At 41.0% G+C, this 21,425-nt stretch overlaps 1 protein-coding gene across 1 annotated transcript; it reads left to right on the top strand.

Annotated features, from left to right (window-relative positions):
• Nucleotides 1–3,158: 3,158 nt before the first annotated feature.
• Nucleotides 3,159–21,425, top strand: LOC123364324 (prostatic acid phosphatase-like). Its single transcript, XM_045006353.1, has 11 exons — nt 3,159–3,272; nt 4,745–4,840; nt 7,149–7,235; nt 8,108–8,260; nt 10,299–10,397; nt 13,545–13,640; nt 16,163–16,295; nt 16,814–16,896; nt 18,079–18,185; nt 19,479–19,647; nt 21,363–21,425. Exons 1-10 carry the CDS (start codon nt 3,159–3,161, stop codon nt 19,633–19,635), a joined length of 1,125 nt encoding a protein of 374 aa, XP_044862288.1. The 3' UTR covers nt 19,636–19,647; nt 21,363–21,425.

Here is a 21,425-nt window from a genome sequence, read left to right as displayed (position 1 = left end):
TTCTCTCCACTCCCCATGATACATAAGCAAAAGGGAGGCAGGTTATGCAGCTTGGATGAGAAGGATATAGTCTCATGAAGAAGTCTATTCTTTCATAGGTGTGTGTGAGAATTAGCAGTGTAACTTTGACTAGATCAAATTCATCTGTTGTATAACTTCACAAAGAGAAAGAAGTTATACCTCCAGGCATGAAGCTGGTCTTTTAGTGTGTATTAGAAAGCGTTAGCGAAGACTGTCTGAAGGTTGGCTGCCCTTGAATACTGTAACTGGCGTCATTCACAGCACAATTTGATCCAATTTGGCCTGGTGAATTTTAAAAATGTGCAGTGACACAATAGTGTCACTTTTAGGCATGTACACGCTGAATACTAAACAAACCCTAAATTTCCTAGATGCTACTGCAAAGATCCAGCCGACCACTATTGTCTCATGGTTTCCTTCTCCTCCCCTGTCAGGCTGTCTGTACCCATCTGTTGTCTGATATTTATACTGTAAGCTCTTTGGGGCAGGGACTGTCTTTTTATTCAGTGTCTGTACAGTGCCCAGGAGCATGGGATCCTGGTCCACAACAAGGGCTCCTAGGCACTGTAGAGATACAAATGATAACTATATCCTGTGAGGGTTTTTTAAGATACCACCCTATGGCATATGCTGTAGAGGTATACCTATATCATGCTCACAAGAATCCTACCATGTTTAGCACAATCTGATATCACATGATCTAATTTTCTTCCTACTTTCCCAAGGGAGTCATGTCATTTATTTGTTTGGGGTTTTTTGGTTGTCTTCTCCTCTTGCCAGTTGCTTTGGCTGAGGCTGTGTGCAAACTGAATTAAAGCAGCAAATTTGACATTTTTCTCTGCATGGGGTTAAATTTTGATGATTCTCATTAAAGTCAAAAGGGAGTTTCCAAGATTTGGACTGGCTGCCAACAAAGCACTGCTCTCAGGAGAGTCACCCTCCGTGTTGATGGCTTCATAGCTTCTGTGGAACGTAACTGATGAGGGAGAATGCCCCCACAAGGGAAGGAAGGCACCTACATGGGTAGGATGGGATTTTCAAAAGCACTTCATGTTCTCCTAACTCAGCTACCTTCAACCAGAGCAGCATTCGGTGAACACATTTTGAAAATTCCTCCCTTAGAGCCTCTCTCTTGTTAGAGCTAATAACATAAGTATATAAAACAAAACAGAAAATAATGTTAGCTTTTACAACAGCATTTGATGGCCTACAAAGCCAGAATATTTTCAGCCCTATTGCTAGATTCCTAGAATAAAGTGGGAGACTGAGAGTGCTTGGAATAAAATGATATTTGAGGGCTAGTACTCTCGGTATGGATATGTTTTCCCGCTAGATCTACACAGGGTAGGTGTAGGTTTGCCAGAGGCTGGGAATGAGCAACTGGGAATGGATCACTTGATGATTGCCTGTTCTATTCATTCCCTCTGGGCCAACTGCCATTGGCCACTGTCAAAGGACAGGATGCTGGGCTGGATGGACCTTTGATCTGAACCAATATGGCCATTCTTATGTGTATATGATGTATTTATTGTTTCCCTTGGAAATGGAAGATAGCACATTTTCCTCAAAGCAACGTATAAGCATGCCTGCCACTGGAGAGGGCAATTTATACAGAGCATCGATGCCTTGCATCAGTTGACCCTGCTGTGCCAGTGTCTACCATTTAAAAAGAAGTCTTCCTCCCAACAGACTGAGGCAGCTCCTGATGTTCCATTACTGGGCTCAAGTGCTCACAAAAGCAGAAACAGTAGGAAAACCATCTTACAGCAGGATTTTTTCCCTTTGAATTTGAATGCTTCTGAGAGGCATCTCTTCAGTTCTGATGAACGTGCACAATGTGAATTTTTTTATTCCAGGAATTAGAAGTGAGCAAACTCCAGATCTAGCAATTATTAAGGCAGTTTTTATTAATTCTTGCTTTAAACTATATCCTGTGAATTTTATACACTTATTTTAGGCTGCAGCATGACATCTATGACATTTTGTCAGCTATTTCCCTTAACGCTACTATTTGCTGGCAATTTTCCATCACCAACAAATTGCTCCCGATTTTAACATATTGAATGGGTCTTAACTTACTTATGAAGACAGGTATTATATAATGTAATGAGGACAAACTTTCAACTGATTAAATCTCAAGACTTGTATGTTAAAATTTAGTAAGATCAAAAGTCACTGACAAAGATGTGATTGCACCAGAGGAAGACCAATAAATTGATCATATCTGTGGTGTCGCAGCTGACCCTGGTTGTAAACCAGATCCTTTTTCTTTAAATTTAACAAATAGCAGGATGATTAAAGAAACATCTTCTGATTTACATATGTTGAGGCACTAATTACATCTGCTCCAAGAAAAGTTAACAAGCAAAGAAAGATTTACCAAGATTTATGGCACTTGAGGGAAAAGTTCTTTAGAGGATATTAGTAACCATTGCCATTGGAGATATTATCAATCCATTGCATGAGGTGGGAAGTTGTTGGACACATTTTTATTCTTGCCAGTTAATTTTGAGCTAATAAATAAAAATACCTGCTATTTTATTTCTCCTAACACCCACAGCCAAATCTAGAAATGCCCAAAGGGATCCAATAATGGAAGACTGGCTATTGCCGCCGCCGCCGCTGCTGCTGCATACATTCCAATACAAAGTACTGAGACAAAATAGGTTTGCTTCTCAGTGGTTGGGTGGTGGGAGTTATCTTGGGAGAGACTTTTGTATATGGCATATTAAAACTACACCAGTATATACTTGCAGTGTTTTCATTTATAAAGATGCAACACTCATAAATAAATCTATGATGGTGTTACTAGGCTTCAGTTTAAACAGCATAAGCACTCATGGTCAGCTTGTGTCCAGCTGCACTGTCAGGGTGCATGGGGCCAAAGAAGCCCCTCTCTCCCATGCATCCTGGGTAGCAGCAGAGTGCCCTGCTCCCTTCACAAGTCCCCTGGGGTGCAAGTAACCCAAAAGGGGAATAAGGTGAGCAGGAGGCAGGGCTATGGTCCATTTCTAGAATTCACAATGCATAAGACTTACTCCTCCCCTCTTATTCATCTAACTGTATCTCAAATCTTCAGTAGGGCTCTGTCCATCCCAAGCACTTGGTGTACAAAACATTCTTAAGCTATTGCAAGGATGAGAGTGAGACGGCTGCTATGTGGAGTCTGGAGTTTATGCTTCTTGTTGAGTCTTTTCTTCATTTTGCTTCACCAAACAACAGCAAAAAGAAAACTGAAGTTTGTGTCTGTAGTAAGTAGATGGCAGTGTTAATTTCACTATGTGAATGGAAGTAATTTCTTACAGCACCTGCTTATTGTTTTTCTTGAGTTAGAAAGTGTTCCCCAGGAGGGAAATGTTTTGTAGACATTTCAATATTTCCTGAATAGTCAAGCTGTATTATTGCTTCCCATAGAAAAATAAACAAAGTCCCAAACTTTAAAGAACATTTTGTAACTTTGCTTCCTTTTTGCAATCTCAGGTGATTCTGAAGATTTACAGTGAGTGCCTTATTGGTGACATCAAAAGAGGCATTCTGCAATGATCATTTAAAGCCGTGAAATAGATGAGATCCCATAACTAATGTGCACTTAGTGGAGAATTTTTCTTTGCCTTGGAACTAATTTATTAGCTCAAGGGAAAGCAATGTCGCCCTTATGTGTAATCAAAAATAGATGTGTGCTGCTTTGTTTATGTATTTTTTCATTCAAACAGCCCAGATGCAGGCCTGTTGCAAGTTGGCACAACTTGCACTGATTTGCAAGTTGCCCTGGTTACAGGAGGTCTGAATATGGTCTATGCTAGACATAGCACATGCATTTAAATCACTAACTATTTTTTTAGATGCAATCTTACATTTTATTTCTACTTTGATGATTTGGGGAAGAATTAATGTGTAATATATAGTTTTAAAGAGATGTGACTAATAGGTATGTGGAGTCAAGTGAATTATACAGGATTATAACATGGAATGGAATGAAAAGGGACTTAAGGATAGATTCAGAGTTTTCATAACTATCTTCCCTGAGTTTAGATTTTAGATGGTGAAACTTGCGATATTTGATATCTGCCTGCCTACACACTACTGTCTTAGTAACTTTTTAAGCAAGAAAAATGTGACTGGTAGTTTTTTTTCATACTATTGTCCTGCCTGCTTAATGTAGTGTGACCTATACCTCCTATGTTATCCTAACCTCTCCAAAATAGATCTGGCATATGATACATAAGGCCATTATACACATTTATACAGATTGCAAATGAAACCCTGAGCTAGCTACTTTTCAAATGCAGAAGAGTAACGTCCCTATGCCATGGTTCCCTAGGGAGGTGGTGGAATCTCCATCCTCAGAGGTTTTTAAGATCAGGCTTGACAAAGCCCTGGCTGGGATGATTTAGTTGGGGTTGGTCCTGCTTTGAGCAGGGGGTTGGACTAGATGACCTCCTGTGGTCCCTTCCAACCCTGATATTCTATGATTCTATGTAAAGTTCACAATCTAAAAAAATAAGTTACTGTAGGTCTTAGACTAGGGCTCCTAGGCACAATCGTAATACAAATAATTATTTATTAGTAGTAGATATTATAGACAATAAACACATGATAGATGTATTAGTACACAGCAGATACAGCACTAACTATTAATGAAGACACTAACTATTAATGAAGAAGAGTAATTACTTCTAATAAAAAGAGAATTATGTGAATGGAATTCGATCTATTTTGTCAGGTGTTTCGCCATGGTGACTATACCCCATGTGAATCTTTTCCAACTGATAAACACAAGAAAAATGCATGGCCACAGGGATCTGGACAACTGACCAAGGTTTGTTGGCTTTACAGGGGTCCATATTGAAACAGAAATTGTCTTTCACATGCTAAAGTTTTAAGGTGGTGGAACTGTATTTTGGCAAGCAATGACTCAGAAAAGGACTTAGAGGTCATGGTGAATAACTAACTAAACATGAGCTCCAAGTTTAATTCAGAAGCAGCAAAGAATCCTGTGGCACCTTATAGACTAACAGAAGTTTTGCAGCATGAGCTTTCGTGGGTGAATACCCACTTCTTCGGATGCAAGCAGACCGTGGTAAGAGAGCAAATGCAATCCTTGAATATATGAGCAGGGGAATATTAAGTAGAAATAAAGACGTGGTATTAACATGGTACACAGCATTAGTGAGACCATTTCTTGAATATTGTGTGCAGTTCTGGTACCCCATTTTTAAAAGACTGTTGATGACTTTGATAGGGTTCAGAAAAGAGCTACAAGAACGGTTCAATGTCTGAAAAAAATGCCTTCCAGTGACAAACTAAAGAAGCTCAGGCTAGTTAGCTTAACAAAGAGGAGGTTAAGTGTCTTGATCAAAGGAGAACATTTCTGATGGCATGGGGCTCCTTAATCTAGGAGACAAAAGCATAACAAGACCGAGTGGTTGGAAACTGATGCTAGACAAATTCAGACAAGAAATAAGGAGTGAGCTGTTTATATGGAGGGTAAACAAACCATTGGGATATCTTACATACAGATGTGACAGATTCTTCCTCACCTAAAGTCTTAAATCAGGAGTGCATGTCTTCTCAAAACAGATGCTTTAGCTCGCCCAGAAGATATGCACTTAATTCAGGAACCATGGGGTGAAATTCTATGGCCTTTGTTATATAGGTCAGACTGAATCATGATGGTGCCTTCTGCCCTTAAAATCTATGAAAGTTGGGGTCACATTTGCAGTACAGTCTTTTGTGCAGATGGTCTCTGAAATCTACAGGTGCTAATATTTCATTTGAAACAAAGGAAGTGCTCTACCCAACTGGGTACTGAGCATCCTCAGCCTCCATTCATTGAATAGGTGTTCAGGTGCTCAGCACCTTCCAGGATCAGGTCTTGAATTTCTATCTTTGTCTGTTATGACAATGCAAACATCACAATACAAACGGATGCACTGCTGCCTTTTTAATACAATTTACAGAAAACTGCATCTGACTCAGTGGTTCTCAAGCTTTTGTACTGGTGACCCCTTTCACAAAGCAAGCCTCTGAGTGTAACCCCCCTTATCAATTAAAAACACTTCTTAATATATTTAACACTATTATAAATGCTGGAGGCAAAGTGGGGCTTGGGGTGGAAGCTGACAGCTCGTGACCCTCTATGTAATAACCTTGCGACCCCCTGAGGGGTCCCGACCCCCAGTTTGAGAACCCCTCATCTAACTAAATAACAAGAAATATGGGAACTCATCCCTACCCCATCCTGGTCAGTTCAATAAGATATAAATTTCAAAGGCTAACTACAATGATGTAAATTGTATTTGTATGCAATGTAGCTTAATCCCAAATAATCCCCCCCCCGCCATTTTTTTAAATGGCAAAGAAATTAAATGTTGAAAGGACTATGTTCATGCAACACTAATGTTTCACAATGACAGTCAAAGTGAGGAAATGCAAAAGCTAAGGTTGTAACATCAATGTTAACTTTGCAGTATTTCCCCCCTTCCTCCAGGCCTACCTCCCTTATACAAATATTTTAAGATATTTTCTTAATTAGGATGTGAATAGTGCTTACTCATGTGAGTTGCCTGGTTGCAGGACCCAAGGTAGTAATAATAAATAAGATAATAATGGATTTATTTAGCTGCTTTCATCCACTAATTTCAATATCATTAAAATGTATAATACCATGCTGAGGTTAAAAACTGTTGCATTTCCTGATTTTTGTGCTTATGACTATGTATCTTCAAATTGTAGGACTATAGATGTACTGTATTTCATTACCAAATATGGGGGAACTATTGCTTCTCTTGGATAGCTCGGATTCTATGCAGCATAAATGTTGAGATACCTAATGGACAAAGATTTAAAATAAATCAGATAGAAAGAGATGTGGATAGGGGAAGCATGAGTGCCTAGCTAAGGATCTTGTACATACAGCAGAGATGTAGTGTTTCAGGGTGGGTTTTCTTGGTTTTATTTAAAAAATATCCCAGGGCATCCTGTCTGGCCAGATCAAAAAGAAGGAAAATAACCTATAGGATTTATTTTATCTATTGCTCCCTCCTCTTTTTAAAAATCAGCTAAACCTGAATTACTCATCCACAGCTACCTTACATTGGCACTAATCAATATTGTTGCTTCCATAGCTTGGAATACAGCGGCAATATGAGCTTGGGCAATACATGCGGAAGAGATATAAACATTTCCTGAGTACCGTATATAACCAGTTTGAGGCAAGTATCAGAATTAGCATGAAGGACACCTTTTTCTACATACTAATGGGCCTTCCCTTAAGACATGAGGGGTCTGATCCTGCCTGGTGCTGAGCACCCTTAACTTGCACTGAAGTCAACAACAGTTGAGGGTTCTCAGACTCCCTGAGGTTGTGGCCCACATTTTGTTCAAATTTACTCATTATAGAAAGATAACTGAAGAGTCAGTGCAGAAAGATCTTCACTTCAGCGGTATATCAGGTTTGGCAAGAAATCAAATTACACGGAAAGTTGTGGAATTTGGGTAAGCCTGAAAACACCTGAAAAATATTGGTGTTGTATTTGGATTCCTGTGAATACAGAGATCATTGCCTTAGGGCCTCACTTATAGCAGCCTCACTTCAGTGATGTAATAAGCCCTCCTGTGTAGACCCCACATCCTCCTTATCGTGGACCTCAGCCACTAACAATAGGTGTCCACCTCTCTCGTGCTCATGAGAACCTCAACCGGAAATTCCATAAGACGCTATTAGAATCTCTTGGCTGCTCATTATTTGATATCTTTGTTTCATTTGGGGGTCCAGTAGCTCATCGTATCCATTGCTTCATCCCAAAAGCTAGCTGGCCAACTAGAGCCGGTTGAATTTTTTCCACTAGAATTTCTAATGGGTTTGGTATCACATTCCAGCTCACTATCCCCTCCAGCGCTTGCTCCTGCTCCGGCTCACTGCTTCCTCTCTATCCCAGTTTCCTTTTTGGCCTCAGTCCTTTTGGATGCCAACCCTCCCTTCCCATTTCCAGTTCCCTCCTTTCCCCCTAAACGTCAGACAATTAACAGGAGTAGGGTTCTGTTAGTGAACGCAAAGAAATAATTCTTTCTATCCTTGCTCCAGATTTATGTTCAAAGCACAGATGCTGATCCAACTCTTATGAGTGCCCAGGCAAGTCTTGCTGGACTGTATCCACTGGCTGGGAATCAGGTCTGGAACCCCAAAATCCTTTGGCAGCCAATCCCAGTTCACACTGTGCCAGTGTCACATGACAAGGTGAGTACAAACTGGGGACTCTCTGCTTCCCATTTGGCTTGATCAGAAAGCCAAAATATGTGACAAAGAGTGAATGAAGTGAATGAAAGTGACACTAAGCTAAGGCATCATGCACTAAGAACTAATAGCGTGGGCAGCACCGTTATGTTGAGATCCCTCAAGAGGAGGATTCCACTACACAGCCTTGTGCTTAATGAAAATAGAAAGATCTAAGTCTAAAATCTAAGGAAGTGAGTTTGCCCACACTGTATGAGAACACAACTCAGAGTTGGTAACCGATTAACCCACTCTCTTGGCTCACACAGAAACTAAAAATAGCTTGCTCCATTTGAGAGCTGAGAGAAAAGTACTTCCCCCCTGCCCCCAACAACAACTCTTTAGGGCTGTGGTCTTCAATGTTTTCTGGTCCATGACCCACAAAATGGACAAAAGAATTGTCCCATGTCTCTCCATATCCCACAGTGAGATTTGGATTGTGGGATAATGTTTTAGCTATTTTGTCAATTGCTAGTTTTAAAAAAGAGTTGGGGTTGGTGCTGCTGGGGGTGAGGCTTGTGAGGTAAATAGGCCACTCCTTTCCCTCTCTTCTCCTCTGGACCCACACAGTACTCTGCTCTGGGGAGTGGGGAACACTTTTCCAGGTGGATGTGTCAAGCCAGCTACCCAGCCACTTGAAGTGTTGCTTCCCCTGCCCCAGAGCTGGTGCTTGGGCAGGGAAGGGGAAGCTATGCCTGGAAGGGAGCAAAGCAGGAATGGCAGCAGGAGTAGGGAGAAGAGAGTGAGCTGTTCCTTCCTTCCCTTTCTCAGGTTCCCACTGAGTCCTACACACCTAGGAATTCTGCAGCTCTCAGTGGAGGGGTGCCCCACTGGTTGAGAATAGGTGGCCTAGAGCACTGGTATCAAACTCAGCAAAATGTCTCACACATTTTTAGCCAGGTGATCAGAGAGCCATTCCCTGGGCCAATAACATACACAAGTGAATCAAATGACTGTAAAACATTGCTGTAGCCCTTATTTATCTTGACCACTGACTGCTGCCCTGGTCTGATGCCCATTGTAAGTGCGCTGCAGTCACTAGAAACTAAGTTAATACAAAAATTCTCATGAATAGGAAAACAAATGTAGATGTGATTCCCACACACACACACTCTCTCTATTATTTCTTACATTTTACATTACTATGAATATACAGCAGACTTGACTCCACAAGTGTCTTTCTAATCAAAGCTAGTGTCCAATTACATCAAGAAAAACCATACCTATTCATAAACATGTGGTTAGATTTCAGGATGACATGGCTCAAACAAGTAGATTTTTAAAGCCGTAAAAACTTAGGTGTGCATATTTTCAGGCTAATTATCTCTTCAATTCTCCAAGGTTTTATTTAAAGCTCTTGTTTTAATTGTGTGGCTACAAACAGTTTTATTATTCTTATTTTGTGAGAGAGGACAAAACACATGTTAGTAGGAAAGATACATGCCACTTCATTTCAAATTGGCTGTAGTTTTGTTTTTTTTACTATTTAAATTTAATGCAGATAATTTCAAATAAAAACTCTCGGATTACACAAATACAAATTCTTAGACCATATAATCTAAACGGTCTTTAGCTTGTAGTGAAAGTAAACAAAATTTTCAAAAATCTCTAAGAGCGAACATTATAGGTGAAATCACCCGTGTAGAAGGCCAGTAAAGGCATATGCAACACTTAAGCCCTATTTTGAAGGCTTAAGAGAACATGAGCTTGCAACAGCCCTCTGCACAGGTGTGCATTTCACCTTGACTGATTATGTTCTAATTTTCAACCACAGCATCTTTAAGCAGGGACTTCCATAAAGGTTTAATAGTTCTATTACAGAAGTGAGTCCATAGGGCTATTATACTTTACCTAGGGCAAAAGCCACTGGAAAACAAAACAAACTCCCGGTACAGATTGTCTCAACTAACGCACACATGAAAAATGGAATCTCATGAAAGAACATTAAATAGCCAAATGGGAAACACCCTGCCTAACTAATCCATTGAATGTTTTGTTTTAGTTGCTACACTTACCTTATCCAAACTGCCCACGATACAACGAACTTCAGAAAGAAACCTTTGCATCAAGGACATTTCGAAGACATTTCAAGCACTACAGGGTAAAGAACACAACATGTTTTCAATTGTGGAAAAAGTCTAATTAAAAACTGTCAGTAAGGGGTTGCTCAACTCACCACTGGACAGGGAGGCCTCTTGGTGGTTCTAGGTTTTAGCTCAGTCAGGCTGATGCCCCTTCCCATGGTAACACCCAGTCAGTTTCTCCTAGGCAGCCCTTGTCTCTCTCCAGAAACCCCAGCATCCTCTTTGTGACTCAGCCGTCTGGCTAGGTCACTAGCGTGGTTTTCCCTTCCAAGGGAAATGTATCAAGCAGTCTCAGGCAGTCTTCCGCTTCATGGCCTCACAGTGGCACTTCTGCAATGGCAGGCAGGGGAACCCAGGCCCACCCTCTACTCTGGGTTCCAACTCAGGGACCTTCTACAGAGCAGCCAAGGTCCATCCTCTGCCCCTTTCTACCTTTCCCTGAGCTGCTGCCATATCTCCTGGCCTTCCCCACTTCTCTGGGTTTGCCGCTCTCTTCACTCCCTCATCTCAGGCAAATTCATTGCTGCAGCCCCCTCAAACGCACCACCCTTCTCCCCAGGAATAACTGCAAATACTTTCCCAGCAGACCCCTCTGCTTCCAATTTCCTGTCTTTTGTAGAAGCCCTACATGTCCCTCACAGGTGATCTTCTCTCTAATTAGCTGCCTCCAGCCTAAAACTCCCCTATTTGCAGCCAAATTAACTTTTTGGCCCCACCTATCCCAATTCAACTCTTGCAGGGCCAGTTTGCAGACTACACTCCATCACACTGTCACTCATGACAGCATTAGCCAATGGTAGGTCACCAGAATGGAAATCAAGAGACCTCGTTGTGACATTCCCCTCTGGTGTTATCTGGACTGGTGATCCGCTAGGTCACTCCAATCCTTGACTCTGGGAGCCAGCCTTACCCTGCTCTGCTGTGAGAACCCCCACTCCTGGGCTGTTCACGCACAGCCTCTAGTGTGTAAGCTGCTCCTTGGATTGTGCAACCGAATTACACTAGCCAATGACACTCTAGTCCCAGACACAACCCTAGGAACCTCCATCTTGCAGTGTCCACTTATGCCCACTGGATGCTGCAAGCTTATAGGAGTTTATCAATTTAACAAAGAAATTGATATGAATCAGGCTTGTTATCCCAAAAGGAGCCTCTGACTCACTTTAAACCAAATGCACTGCTTCAGGTAGAATGAACAAACAAATTTATTAACTACAAAGATAGATTTTAAGTGATTATATGTCAAAGCATAACAAATCATATTTGGTCAAATGAAATAAAAGCAAAACACATTCTAAGCTGATCTTAACACTTTCAATGCCCTTACAAACATAGATGCTTCTCACCACAGGCTGGCTGGTTGCACTTCAGCCAGGCTCTCCTTTAGATCAGCGCTTCACTCGCTTGGTGTGGTGTCTGTAGATGTAGGTGGAAGAGAGAGGAAGAGCATGGCAAATGTCTCTCCCTTTTATCATGTCCTTTCTTCTGTCTTGGCTTTGCCCCCCTCCCGCTTCAGAGTGAAGTGAGCATTACCTCATCGCAGTCCCAAACTGACCAAAGGAAGGGGGGGTGACTCACTCAAGAGTCCAACAGATCCTTTGTTGTTGCCTAGGCCAGTGTCCTTTGTTCCTGTGAGGCTGGGCTGGGTTTGTCCCATACCTGCCCTGATGAGGTGTGAACTGCCCCTCTGCTCTTGGGGAGTTTTTGCCTGGGCTTATTTTAAGCCATGAGGACACATTTTCAGCCTCATAACTATATACATGAAATTACCACCTATAACATTACTGTAACAACAACTATTATAACATTACTATAACAACAATTTTCAATACATCATGAGCCTTCCGAAGACACACGATATGACAAACTTTGTATTGGATACCACACAATCATATTATAAGGATGAACATGGGCGTGTAGTGTGTTCCCACGAGGTACAGAACATCACATTCTCCTTTTAATGCAGGTATTTCATTCCTACTAACATTAACAGGCCTAACTACCACATATTGGAAGGCGATTATAACCACTAACTGATTATGAAATTGTAAAACTTGCTAGGCTGGCCTGTCCACACCAAATGACAGGTGCAATTTTAGTGAAGATAAACTCTTGGCCACCAGATTAGTGGAAATCTACAAAACAAAATTCAGCTCAGCTACAAACTCATCTCTCTCTGCTCAGTCTCACATCCACAACACATCATCTGACATCTCTCCCCATATGCTCCTCTGCTAGTTCAGATGACTTCTCCTCCACAAAAATCTCCTCACTAATTTTTCTCATTGTCATGTTAGAAAATTCCCACAACTTCACTACAGTCTCAAACACCTCTCTCTCCCCTTCACATCTCACATTCAGGTTGTTGCTCAAGTGTTTCACTTCTTTCACCACAACATCTCAAATGCCTCTCCCTTCCTCCACATCTCAACTATCAAAACCCTTACCATGACTGGGGTAATCTTCTGTCAGCTCCACTGCAATGTCTTGCTCTCTGGCCTATCTGACTTCCACTTTCTAACCCTCAAGTTTATCCAAAACATTGCTGCCAAACTATCATCTTCCACTGCTTTGACCACGTCATCCCTTCTCAGGCTCTTCACTGGCTCTGCAACTTGGCACCACATTCCGTCTACTCGTATTTTACACAGTTCTGCCTCTGCTTACTGTTCATTTTTGTCTCCTGCCACTCTCCTGCTCGATACATACTTTGCACTAGTTCTGCTTCTCCACATGGTCCTGTTTACCCCTTTCCCACAAAGTGCCTTGGTGCTTTTCCCCATGTTTCCTCAGATGTCTGCAATCTCCTCCCTGATACAGTAGGTCATGCAGCCTCCCTCTGCTCCTTCAGATCCCAGCTCAAAATTCCTTTTTCCTCTTACAGTGTCCCACATTCCCACAACAATCTAAGAAGAAGAAAAAAAGCAACTTTTTTAGAAGGGGAACTAGTGATGTATATATCCATCAACCATGTTGTGTGTAAACTTCCATTCCTCTTGCCTGTTGTCATCTCTCCCTGACCTGTAGGTTCACTGCGACAGGGACTGTCTTTATTCTTTCTATAACAATGGCATATACCACTAAGGCGTTATATAGGAATGTCATAAATGGGCAAAACAAAAGCCTTTCATCATATTTACATGTTTGTTGTTTTTGTCTTCCAGCCATTTCTGAGATTTTTAGCAGTTCACACAGGATACCCATTGAAGAGGCTGAACACTGAAAGAATTATAAAAATATATGACACCTTACTATGTGAGGTAAAAGTACATAAGAAAATTCCCTTAAGATCCAATTCAAAGATGCTACAGTACAAGAAGGATTGATTTACAAATGTCATCCTCTGCTCCTTAGTGGTTAGAAAAAAGCTATACGTTTGCAAGGAATAGGTGTTTGAGAATGTCCAGAGCTAGGGATTCTTACCAGACCAGTTGCCTCAAATAATTGACATACATATCCTTCATCCAGTTCTATGCCAACATAGCTTGTGTGTGTGTGTGTGTGTGTGTGTGTGTGTGTGTGTGTGTGTGTGTGTGTGTGTGTGTGTGTATGTTAAATTCCTTGTTGCCCTAAGTACCACTGAGAAAGTCTATCAATCATATTATCACCACAGTTCTGGAAGGGAAAGGATGAGGTAACTTTTAGACCCCCTGCTTGCTGTATTATTTATACAGCACCATAAAGATGCACAGTGTTTATAGTAGTAAAAATACATGGATTGGACCAGGAAATGTAATCTTCCTCCTCAAAGATTTTTAGAGTCAAATGGTGCAAGCAGGTACAGTAATAATTAGGTAGTAGCAAATGGAGCAGTGTGTGAATGGAAAAACCTGTAAGATTCATTGAACAAGTGCAGTAATTTGAAGGAGGCAAAAGGCTATTGGTGAATATTGTTTGAGATGAAGTTCTAAGCAGAGGGACTGTGTCTTCCAGTGCAGGAGCAAACAAAAATTGCAAGGTCTTGCAACGCAAGTTATTGTTTGTTGTTTTGCTAGTTTGTTTTCTTTTATTTAAATAACTGTTTGGCATATTACCTAGAAGACTAAAGCAGTTTTAAAGTAGATTACATTGTGGATGCAAACTACCCAATTGTATCACATTTTGCAATAAGTTTCCATCTATCCTGTATTTTCCACGATAGTCCCAGTTTTGCCAAGGCAATCCCACCTGGGACATTTCCCAGATCTCTACATTAGTTCAATGACTCATGAAATGTCAACGTAATGGGAAACTGCAACTTGAGCATGTTGCAGCAAGTCATCACCACATACCAGACAGAGATGTGCCAATGCAAGGCCACAATGCTGTATTGCAAACATCATGGTGTCCTGAGGCAGGAGTTTATTCCATCAGGTAAACTTACAAAATTGCCCATCCCTGTCTGTCATCAGGGGCCCTTATGCCAGAGAGAATTTAACTAATTAGTAGAGTATTTCCTCCAGTGTTGGACTCTGAGTATGGGTCCTTCATGTTGCTCAACTGGGACTCTAGTTGGGACTCCTGCCACAAAAGCAACAACTCTACCAGCTGTGCAAAAAGAGTCTTGTTGTTAGCTGTTTTCATGCAGCCATGGTAGAAGTCACCTCACCATTTATTATGGTCACATGCCATTTGACTTCTAGGTAACTCCAAAGGCACAAGTATCAGAGGGGTAGCAGTGTTAGTCTGGATCTCTAAAAAGCGACAAAGAGTCCTGTGGCACCTTATAGACTAACAGAAACATTGGACTCTTTGTCCAAAGGCACAGGGCACTTGTTTGCCTGCAGCAATGGTATGAAACAGTATTCACTTAGCATGGCCTCTTCCTTCGAAACAAATCATGTTTGTTAAAGAAAGAAATAATACATTGTGACCCAAGCTGATTTAACCTGACATGATCCATTGTTTCCCCTGTTTAAACAAATCCTATCATTAATTAGCAAGTCCTTGTCAGGACATAACAGGTAGAATGGAAGCAGGTAGTTCTGAGAACACTCCCACTGTTTAGCTCACTTAAATTGTCACACTTTGATAAGGGCACACTATGTTATGACAAAACAGACTGGGTTTGTTAAACAAGGATTCAGTTCAGTCCAAATCTGGAGCATTGTGTGCATTTCCTACCTCTTCACAGTGGCAGCCTTTAACATATCTGACTCCAGCCCCATTCATAGCCTCATTCTACTTTGTTTTGGGAACTGAGGCAACATCTGTAAGAGTTGGTGTAAAATGGGCCAGAACTCATCTCCAGATCCCCCACCCTCACCAGACATCAGGTTGTTCAAATGCAGATATAAATGTGGCAGTTTGAGCCGTTCTCTAGCTCACTGATTTCTCAGAGCTGCCAAGCCGAACAGTCTTGACTGCCATGTAAGTTTTGCTTGAATAAGGGTTTCTGGATGTGGCTCAGGAACTTGTTGATAACAGAAAATTTTCACTAAGACACAAGATTCATCCTTAATAATTTGATGATGATCATCCACTATACATGCAGCCATTTTTGTGTATCCCTCCCTATTAGTGCTGTGCCGCCTGCTGATCTTCATGAATACCGTCATCTCTTCTTACCCTTTAAAAGTTGCTGTCGTTGAGCAATATATTGATATAAATGAGAGTTCCACCCCCCCCCCCAAGTGCAGTATCTGGTCCTTAGTTTAATATAAAATAAAGAGAAATCTTTAATTTGGTCAAAATATTCAGGATTTGTACCTGAATGTACCAGAGCATTGTAACAATACAAAAGGAAGCAACACAATCTGGTAGAAATCAGAGAGAAAATCATTGTTTTCCTTCTTTGTTGTAGGAGATCAACAATTACACTTTACCATCATGGGCCACGCATGGTGTCAGGACCAAGCTTCTAAAGCTCACAGAACTGCTGCTTCGGGCAGAATTTGGGCTCCACAAACAAAAACAGAAATCCCGACTCCAGGGAGGTAAGCAAAAATACATAATTCTAAGTGGGGTGAGAGTGTGATGGGAAAACAGAGTGAAGAGGGTGTACAGTCAACACTGGAATTCACATCATAGTTAGAACTATGAAAGCTGCTATATACACATATATTACAAGGTGATCACCATCTATTCTTACTTGAACCCATGGAAATCAGGAAGTTACAATGGAGTTACACTGAAGAGAGGGCCAGACTCACCAATACACTCTGGCTTCTTTGCACTACTCTTGTGAACCAGCCTGTTAAACCAGTTTATGGCTGCTTTCAGCCACTGGGATCTACCAATTAATCTGGCCCTAAAATTGGTGCCCGTGTGAACACAATCAGGCCCATTATTTATACAAAGATTGGGTCAGATCCATCAGTGAACTTCAAAAAGTAGCTATAAGCACATGTTAACTAATCTACCATGTGTTTAAGCACTTCCTTGTGTTAAGAATATCAACATTAATACAAGCTCCCTATATCATTATTGTCACTATTTTCCAATTTTCTTCCAGGTGTTCTTTTAAAAGATATTCTCAAACATCTCTCGACTGCCAGAAAGCCTTCCAACCGGCGAAAGATAATTATCTATTCTGGAGTGAGTAATCTTTTTCTTTTATGTTGGATTTTTGAAGTTGTCAACTACAGTAAAATACATGGGACTTCATTTCCTGCAGCTAACAACAGTTACACTGGGTTTTCTTTCTTTTGTGGCTAATGTTAACCATTTCATCATGATTTACTTAGGAAAATTTAGCTCAGATACATACAGCGTCGCATTTCCCAGTCCAGCCTAGTGTCTTACTTCATTCTTAAGCTGTTTTGATTGTTTAGTAAAGAAATCAAAAGGCTTGGTTCAAGGCCTTGCATTGATCCAATAGGACAGCCTTGATCTAGAAACCAGCCAACTGCTGCTTTTTTTTTAAATTAAATGTAGTGATTTTAAAAGGTGCTGGACTGGCTGTCTTAGATACTGAGGTTTTCTATTTTTGCACAGAACATGCACCTTCTCGCAGTGGGCAAGGGGAGTCTTGGATTACTTGGCAAAAACTATTTATAGCCCAGTTAGGTTGTCAGATCTTGGACCTTAGGGCCAAATTCTTTCAAACGTGACCTCTAATTCTGGATGCCCAACTGGAGAAAGCTTTGGCCTGCCTGTAAGATGAACGGAATACTCCCAACTCCCGTTCACTTTCACTAGAGTTGCAAGTGCTCAGATCTTCTGAAAATCAGATGCGAGATGTCTCAGGTTGGGCATCCAGAATTAGAGGTCACATTTGAAAGGATTTGGCCTAACAACTGAGGTACTCAAAACTGAAGGCCACTTTTATCCTTTAGGCCTAAGTCTATCACTGGACTGGAACTGATAATTGCCAGTCCTGGGACTCAGGCCAGCATGATTTTGGGTAAATTAATATAAATTTGGGATGAAAAAGAAGGAAACATTTCTCTGGCAGGTTGTTATTGTTATTTTTAATGGCAACTGTTTGAACCCACTCTGAGATTTGGAATATGAGTAGTAGTCCCGGAAGGCTGATATAAATGCATTTTATCACATAGGTATCTCCACACCAGGAAAAAAAGCGAACTTTTTTCAAAGCTATCTTAAAATAAGAATAATCAAGGATACAGAGATCAGAGACCAAGTACTTAATCATGGAGTTGTGCAAGTAAAGTGAACTGTGCAGCTTCACTGGTGAAGATATTATTGAATGTTTGCTCAGTAGTGACCACATCATTCTCAGGAATTCTTTAATGGGAATGTTCCTTCTGTTTACAGCACGCTGCTACCATTGTTGCCTTACAGATGGCACTCAATGTTTTCAATGGAAAACTCCCTCCATACAGTGCCTGCCATTTTTTTGAACTTTACCAGGAAAAGGATGGGTAAGTATCTGGATAAAGCTATATTACTGAAATGTACTTTTTAAAAACCAATTTACGGACGCCTTAGAGTATTTTATAAATAAAACTGTTTTTGATGGCCAATATTGAGCTGCCTGAACACATGGGGACTTAAATAATAATAGGGATCATGGTATTAGCTTATTATAATCTGAGTGACTTTAGTGCTTGTGAAAGGCACCAGGTTCACAGCCCTGGAGCCTGAAGTCTCTCCCTACAGTGTAAGCTTCCCCACCAATGAATTTCAACCCTGTTCTAGGACCACCTCCAGTGGTGAGAGGTTTTACTCAGCTCCCACTGCTACTCAGTCCTCTGACTCTCCACTGAGATTGATTTATAGCATTGAGTATCCCCAGGTCCCTTCAGCTCCCAAATTCCCCGTCCATGCTGGGGACACAGGGAACCCTTGTGGAACAGAGCAACATAACACCCTCCCCTGACTCACAAAACCCTTTCCACTGTGAAATCACACAATTCTGGTGTCTCAGGGCCCTCTAGAATCATGGCTGGAGGAACAGCTTTTTCCAGACACATGACTAGTGCTAGTTCAGGGATACTAGGTGCCATACAAAATGGCTGGATACCAGGTGCGATTGTCAAATGCATCTAACAGGACTTAGAGAAGCACAAGTCCTACTGAAAGTCAATAGAAGTTGGGCATCTAACTCCCCTGGGTCCTTTGAAAATCCCACCCTCATGAAAAATGCCCTTACAATAAGTTCAAGTAGAGAACATACAAGTCTTCCAAGGAAAGATGATGATGTTTCAAAATAAGTTGTTAAAATTAGATTGAACAAAACACTTTGAGAATATACAGGAAAACCAGTCATGTCAGCGCAGGAAGATCAGCTTAGATGAACTAATGCCTGTAAATCTTTTTGATTCTCAATATCTACATACAAAGGCAGATTTAAATGTTAACATATAGGACAAAATTCACTCATTCTGTGTTACAGCAGAGGTGAAGTTGATCCATAATGTTTTACAGACATTTATGTATCAATATTTCATTTGGACCTTGTTAAATTGGTGAAATATACCTCCCTAGTCTACCCATGACATCCTTACTAACAGGAGGGCACATGGACTGCAAGTTCCTGTCTCTGATAATAAAGCACCGTTTCTCTTAATTCATTCCATTTGGCACTTTTTATAAAGCGTTAGAAAAAGTGTGTCAAACTTGTCCTTGGTGTAACTGCATTTAATAGGGTCCAAACCCTGCAACTTCAAAGAAGGTGTACCTAATTTTACTTTTATTTGTGTGCTGTGGCTCAGGCAATACACCATTGAAATGTACTATCGGAATCACTCTTTGAAAGATCCCCACCCGCTTACTCTGCCAGGCTGCAAATTTCGCTGTCCACTCGAGCAATTTAATCAGATACTTTCGTCAGTTTTAGTGCACCACTGGACAAAAGAATGCAGGATGTAGGGCATAAACAAGGTAAATATGGTGCTGTTAAATGTTGTGTGTGCATGTGTCATCCTAAATGTGTGGCAAGAGCAGATACAATCCTGACTAGACATAACTTTGAAACAGCAATATTTTTGTATAGGTTTGATCTGAAATGAATGGCAATCCAGATTCATTAAGATAATTTTCCTCCTACCTCTCTATTGATGCATATGCCCAGACAACCCCAAATCTAAACTGCTCTTCTGGTGGAAGAAAAATTCAGGTTCCATCTACCATGCAACCAAGGGTGTAACTTGCAGCTGTTGTATGTCATGCTTGGAAATCCCATATGGCTTTCTGAATCACTGGTATCAAGAGGAATTTGGACCTGCAGATATTAGATGAGCATAATAAGCCAATTCACTTGGCTGTAAGTATTTTCTTACTACACTCTTCCAAATCCATGAACAGAAGGAAGATGTTTTTGCTGGAGTGAGTGAATAATCAGCAATGAATAATTTACTCAGGGAATTTCACAGACTGTCAGTAAGCAGATCAAGAAATCATCAAAATTATTCACTATTGAATGTGATTCCTGTAGTTTTTGACAAACATGATCAAGAAGAGTGTGTTGTAAATATCCAACACCTGCACTGTGCTGTTTAGCTACCTAAGTCATGTCCAATCTGCTCCCTGATTGGATAAATTATGTAAACTAATCAACAAAGAAACAAGTGAAAAATTACTACCAAATACATAATCAAAATTTGCTTTTGGTAACAATTTGAATATTCAGACAAAGTACACCTCTGTTAAGAGGTCCAGCATAAGGCAAATTCACAAGAACCACACACAGATTCTGGGCCAACTTCAGTCCTAGTGCAAATGGTTGCAATTCTATTTAATTTAATTAAACTTTGTCAAAATCATCTTTAACACTGTCCCTTGGTGCTGCATATGTATTTTGTGTTGATACTTTGAATAATAATGTATTTATGAGTGAGCATCCATTGAATAGAAACCCATAACATGTTTATCTCGAGTAAAATGTAGAAATATCATTAGGACCAAATTATGTGTCCCTCTGCATGAGTATGCTACATGGGGAGAAGGTGCAGAGGGCCCTTCCCCTCATCACCATAAGCTTATTGGGGATGAGTCATGTCCACCACACAGGAGAATGTATAGCATTAGGAAACCACTAACACTCCTGGCAACCCTAGAGAGCCAGAGGAGTGTTTCTAGGCAAGGGCCATGTCTTTTCACCTGAACATTAGGACAACTATGCTGAGCGGCAGAGTAGGGTGACCAGACAGCAAATGTGAAAAATCGGGAAGGGGGTGAGAGGTAATAGGAACCTATATAAGAAAAACACCCAAAAATGGGGACTGTCCCTATAAAATCAGGACATCTGGTCACCCTAGGGCAGAGGGTTCACTTTACATGCATGTAGGAAGAGAACCCCTTCCTCACACTCTCCTTGATGCTCAGGGAGCATTATGCCTTTCAAAATGGGCTGAGTCACCACTGCTACAAGCTTTTAATCACCCACCCCCATTCTTTCTAAATAATCTTCATTCTCTCATTCTGAGGACAGCAGGGGCATGTGTCAGCCTCTTCTGTGTCTAGTTACACCAGTCCCCATATTCAGATACTGTCAATTCAGCTAGTAGCTGAAATGGTCCCCTACTCCTCTGCTTCATGTTCATCATGTTTTGTGAGAACAACTCACTTGCTAAAAGCTATAATTCATTTACCTTCAGATGCATGCGCTAAGATCTTCAGGAGACTAAGCAAAGTGACATCAACCTTTCAGATATTTCAGC

This window comes from Mauremys mutica, chromosome 2 (genome assembly GCF_020497125.1).
Source record: "Mauremys mutica isolate MM-2020 ecotype Southern chromosome 2, ASM2049712v1, whole genome shotgun sequence".
In the NCBI taxonomy this organism is placed as follows: domain Eukaryota; kingdom Metazoa; phylum Chordata; order Testudines; family Geoemydidae; genus Mauremys; species Mauremys mutica.
The sequence above is the reverse complement of the archived record's forward strand: the minus strand, read 5'-3'. Positions and strand labels throughout refer to the sequence as shown.

What these genes read in the sequence shown, in the direction of transcription:
- LOC123364324 (XM_045006353.1), top strand. Translation starts at nt 3,159, where the DNA reads ATGAGAGTGAGACGGCTGCTATGTGGAGTCTGGAGTTTATGCTTCTTG. An exon ending in GATCTGGACAACTGACCAAG is followed by an intron (nt 4,841 to 7,148) that starts GTTTGTTGGCTT and finishes TTGCTTCCATAG; the next exon opens with CTTGGAATACAGCGGCAATA. An exon ending in AGATAATTATCTATTCTGGA is followed by an intron (nt 16,897 to 18,078) that starts GTGAGTAATCTT and finishes TTCTGTTTACAG; the next exon opens with CACGCTGCTACCATTGTTGC.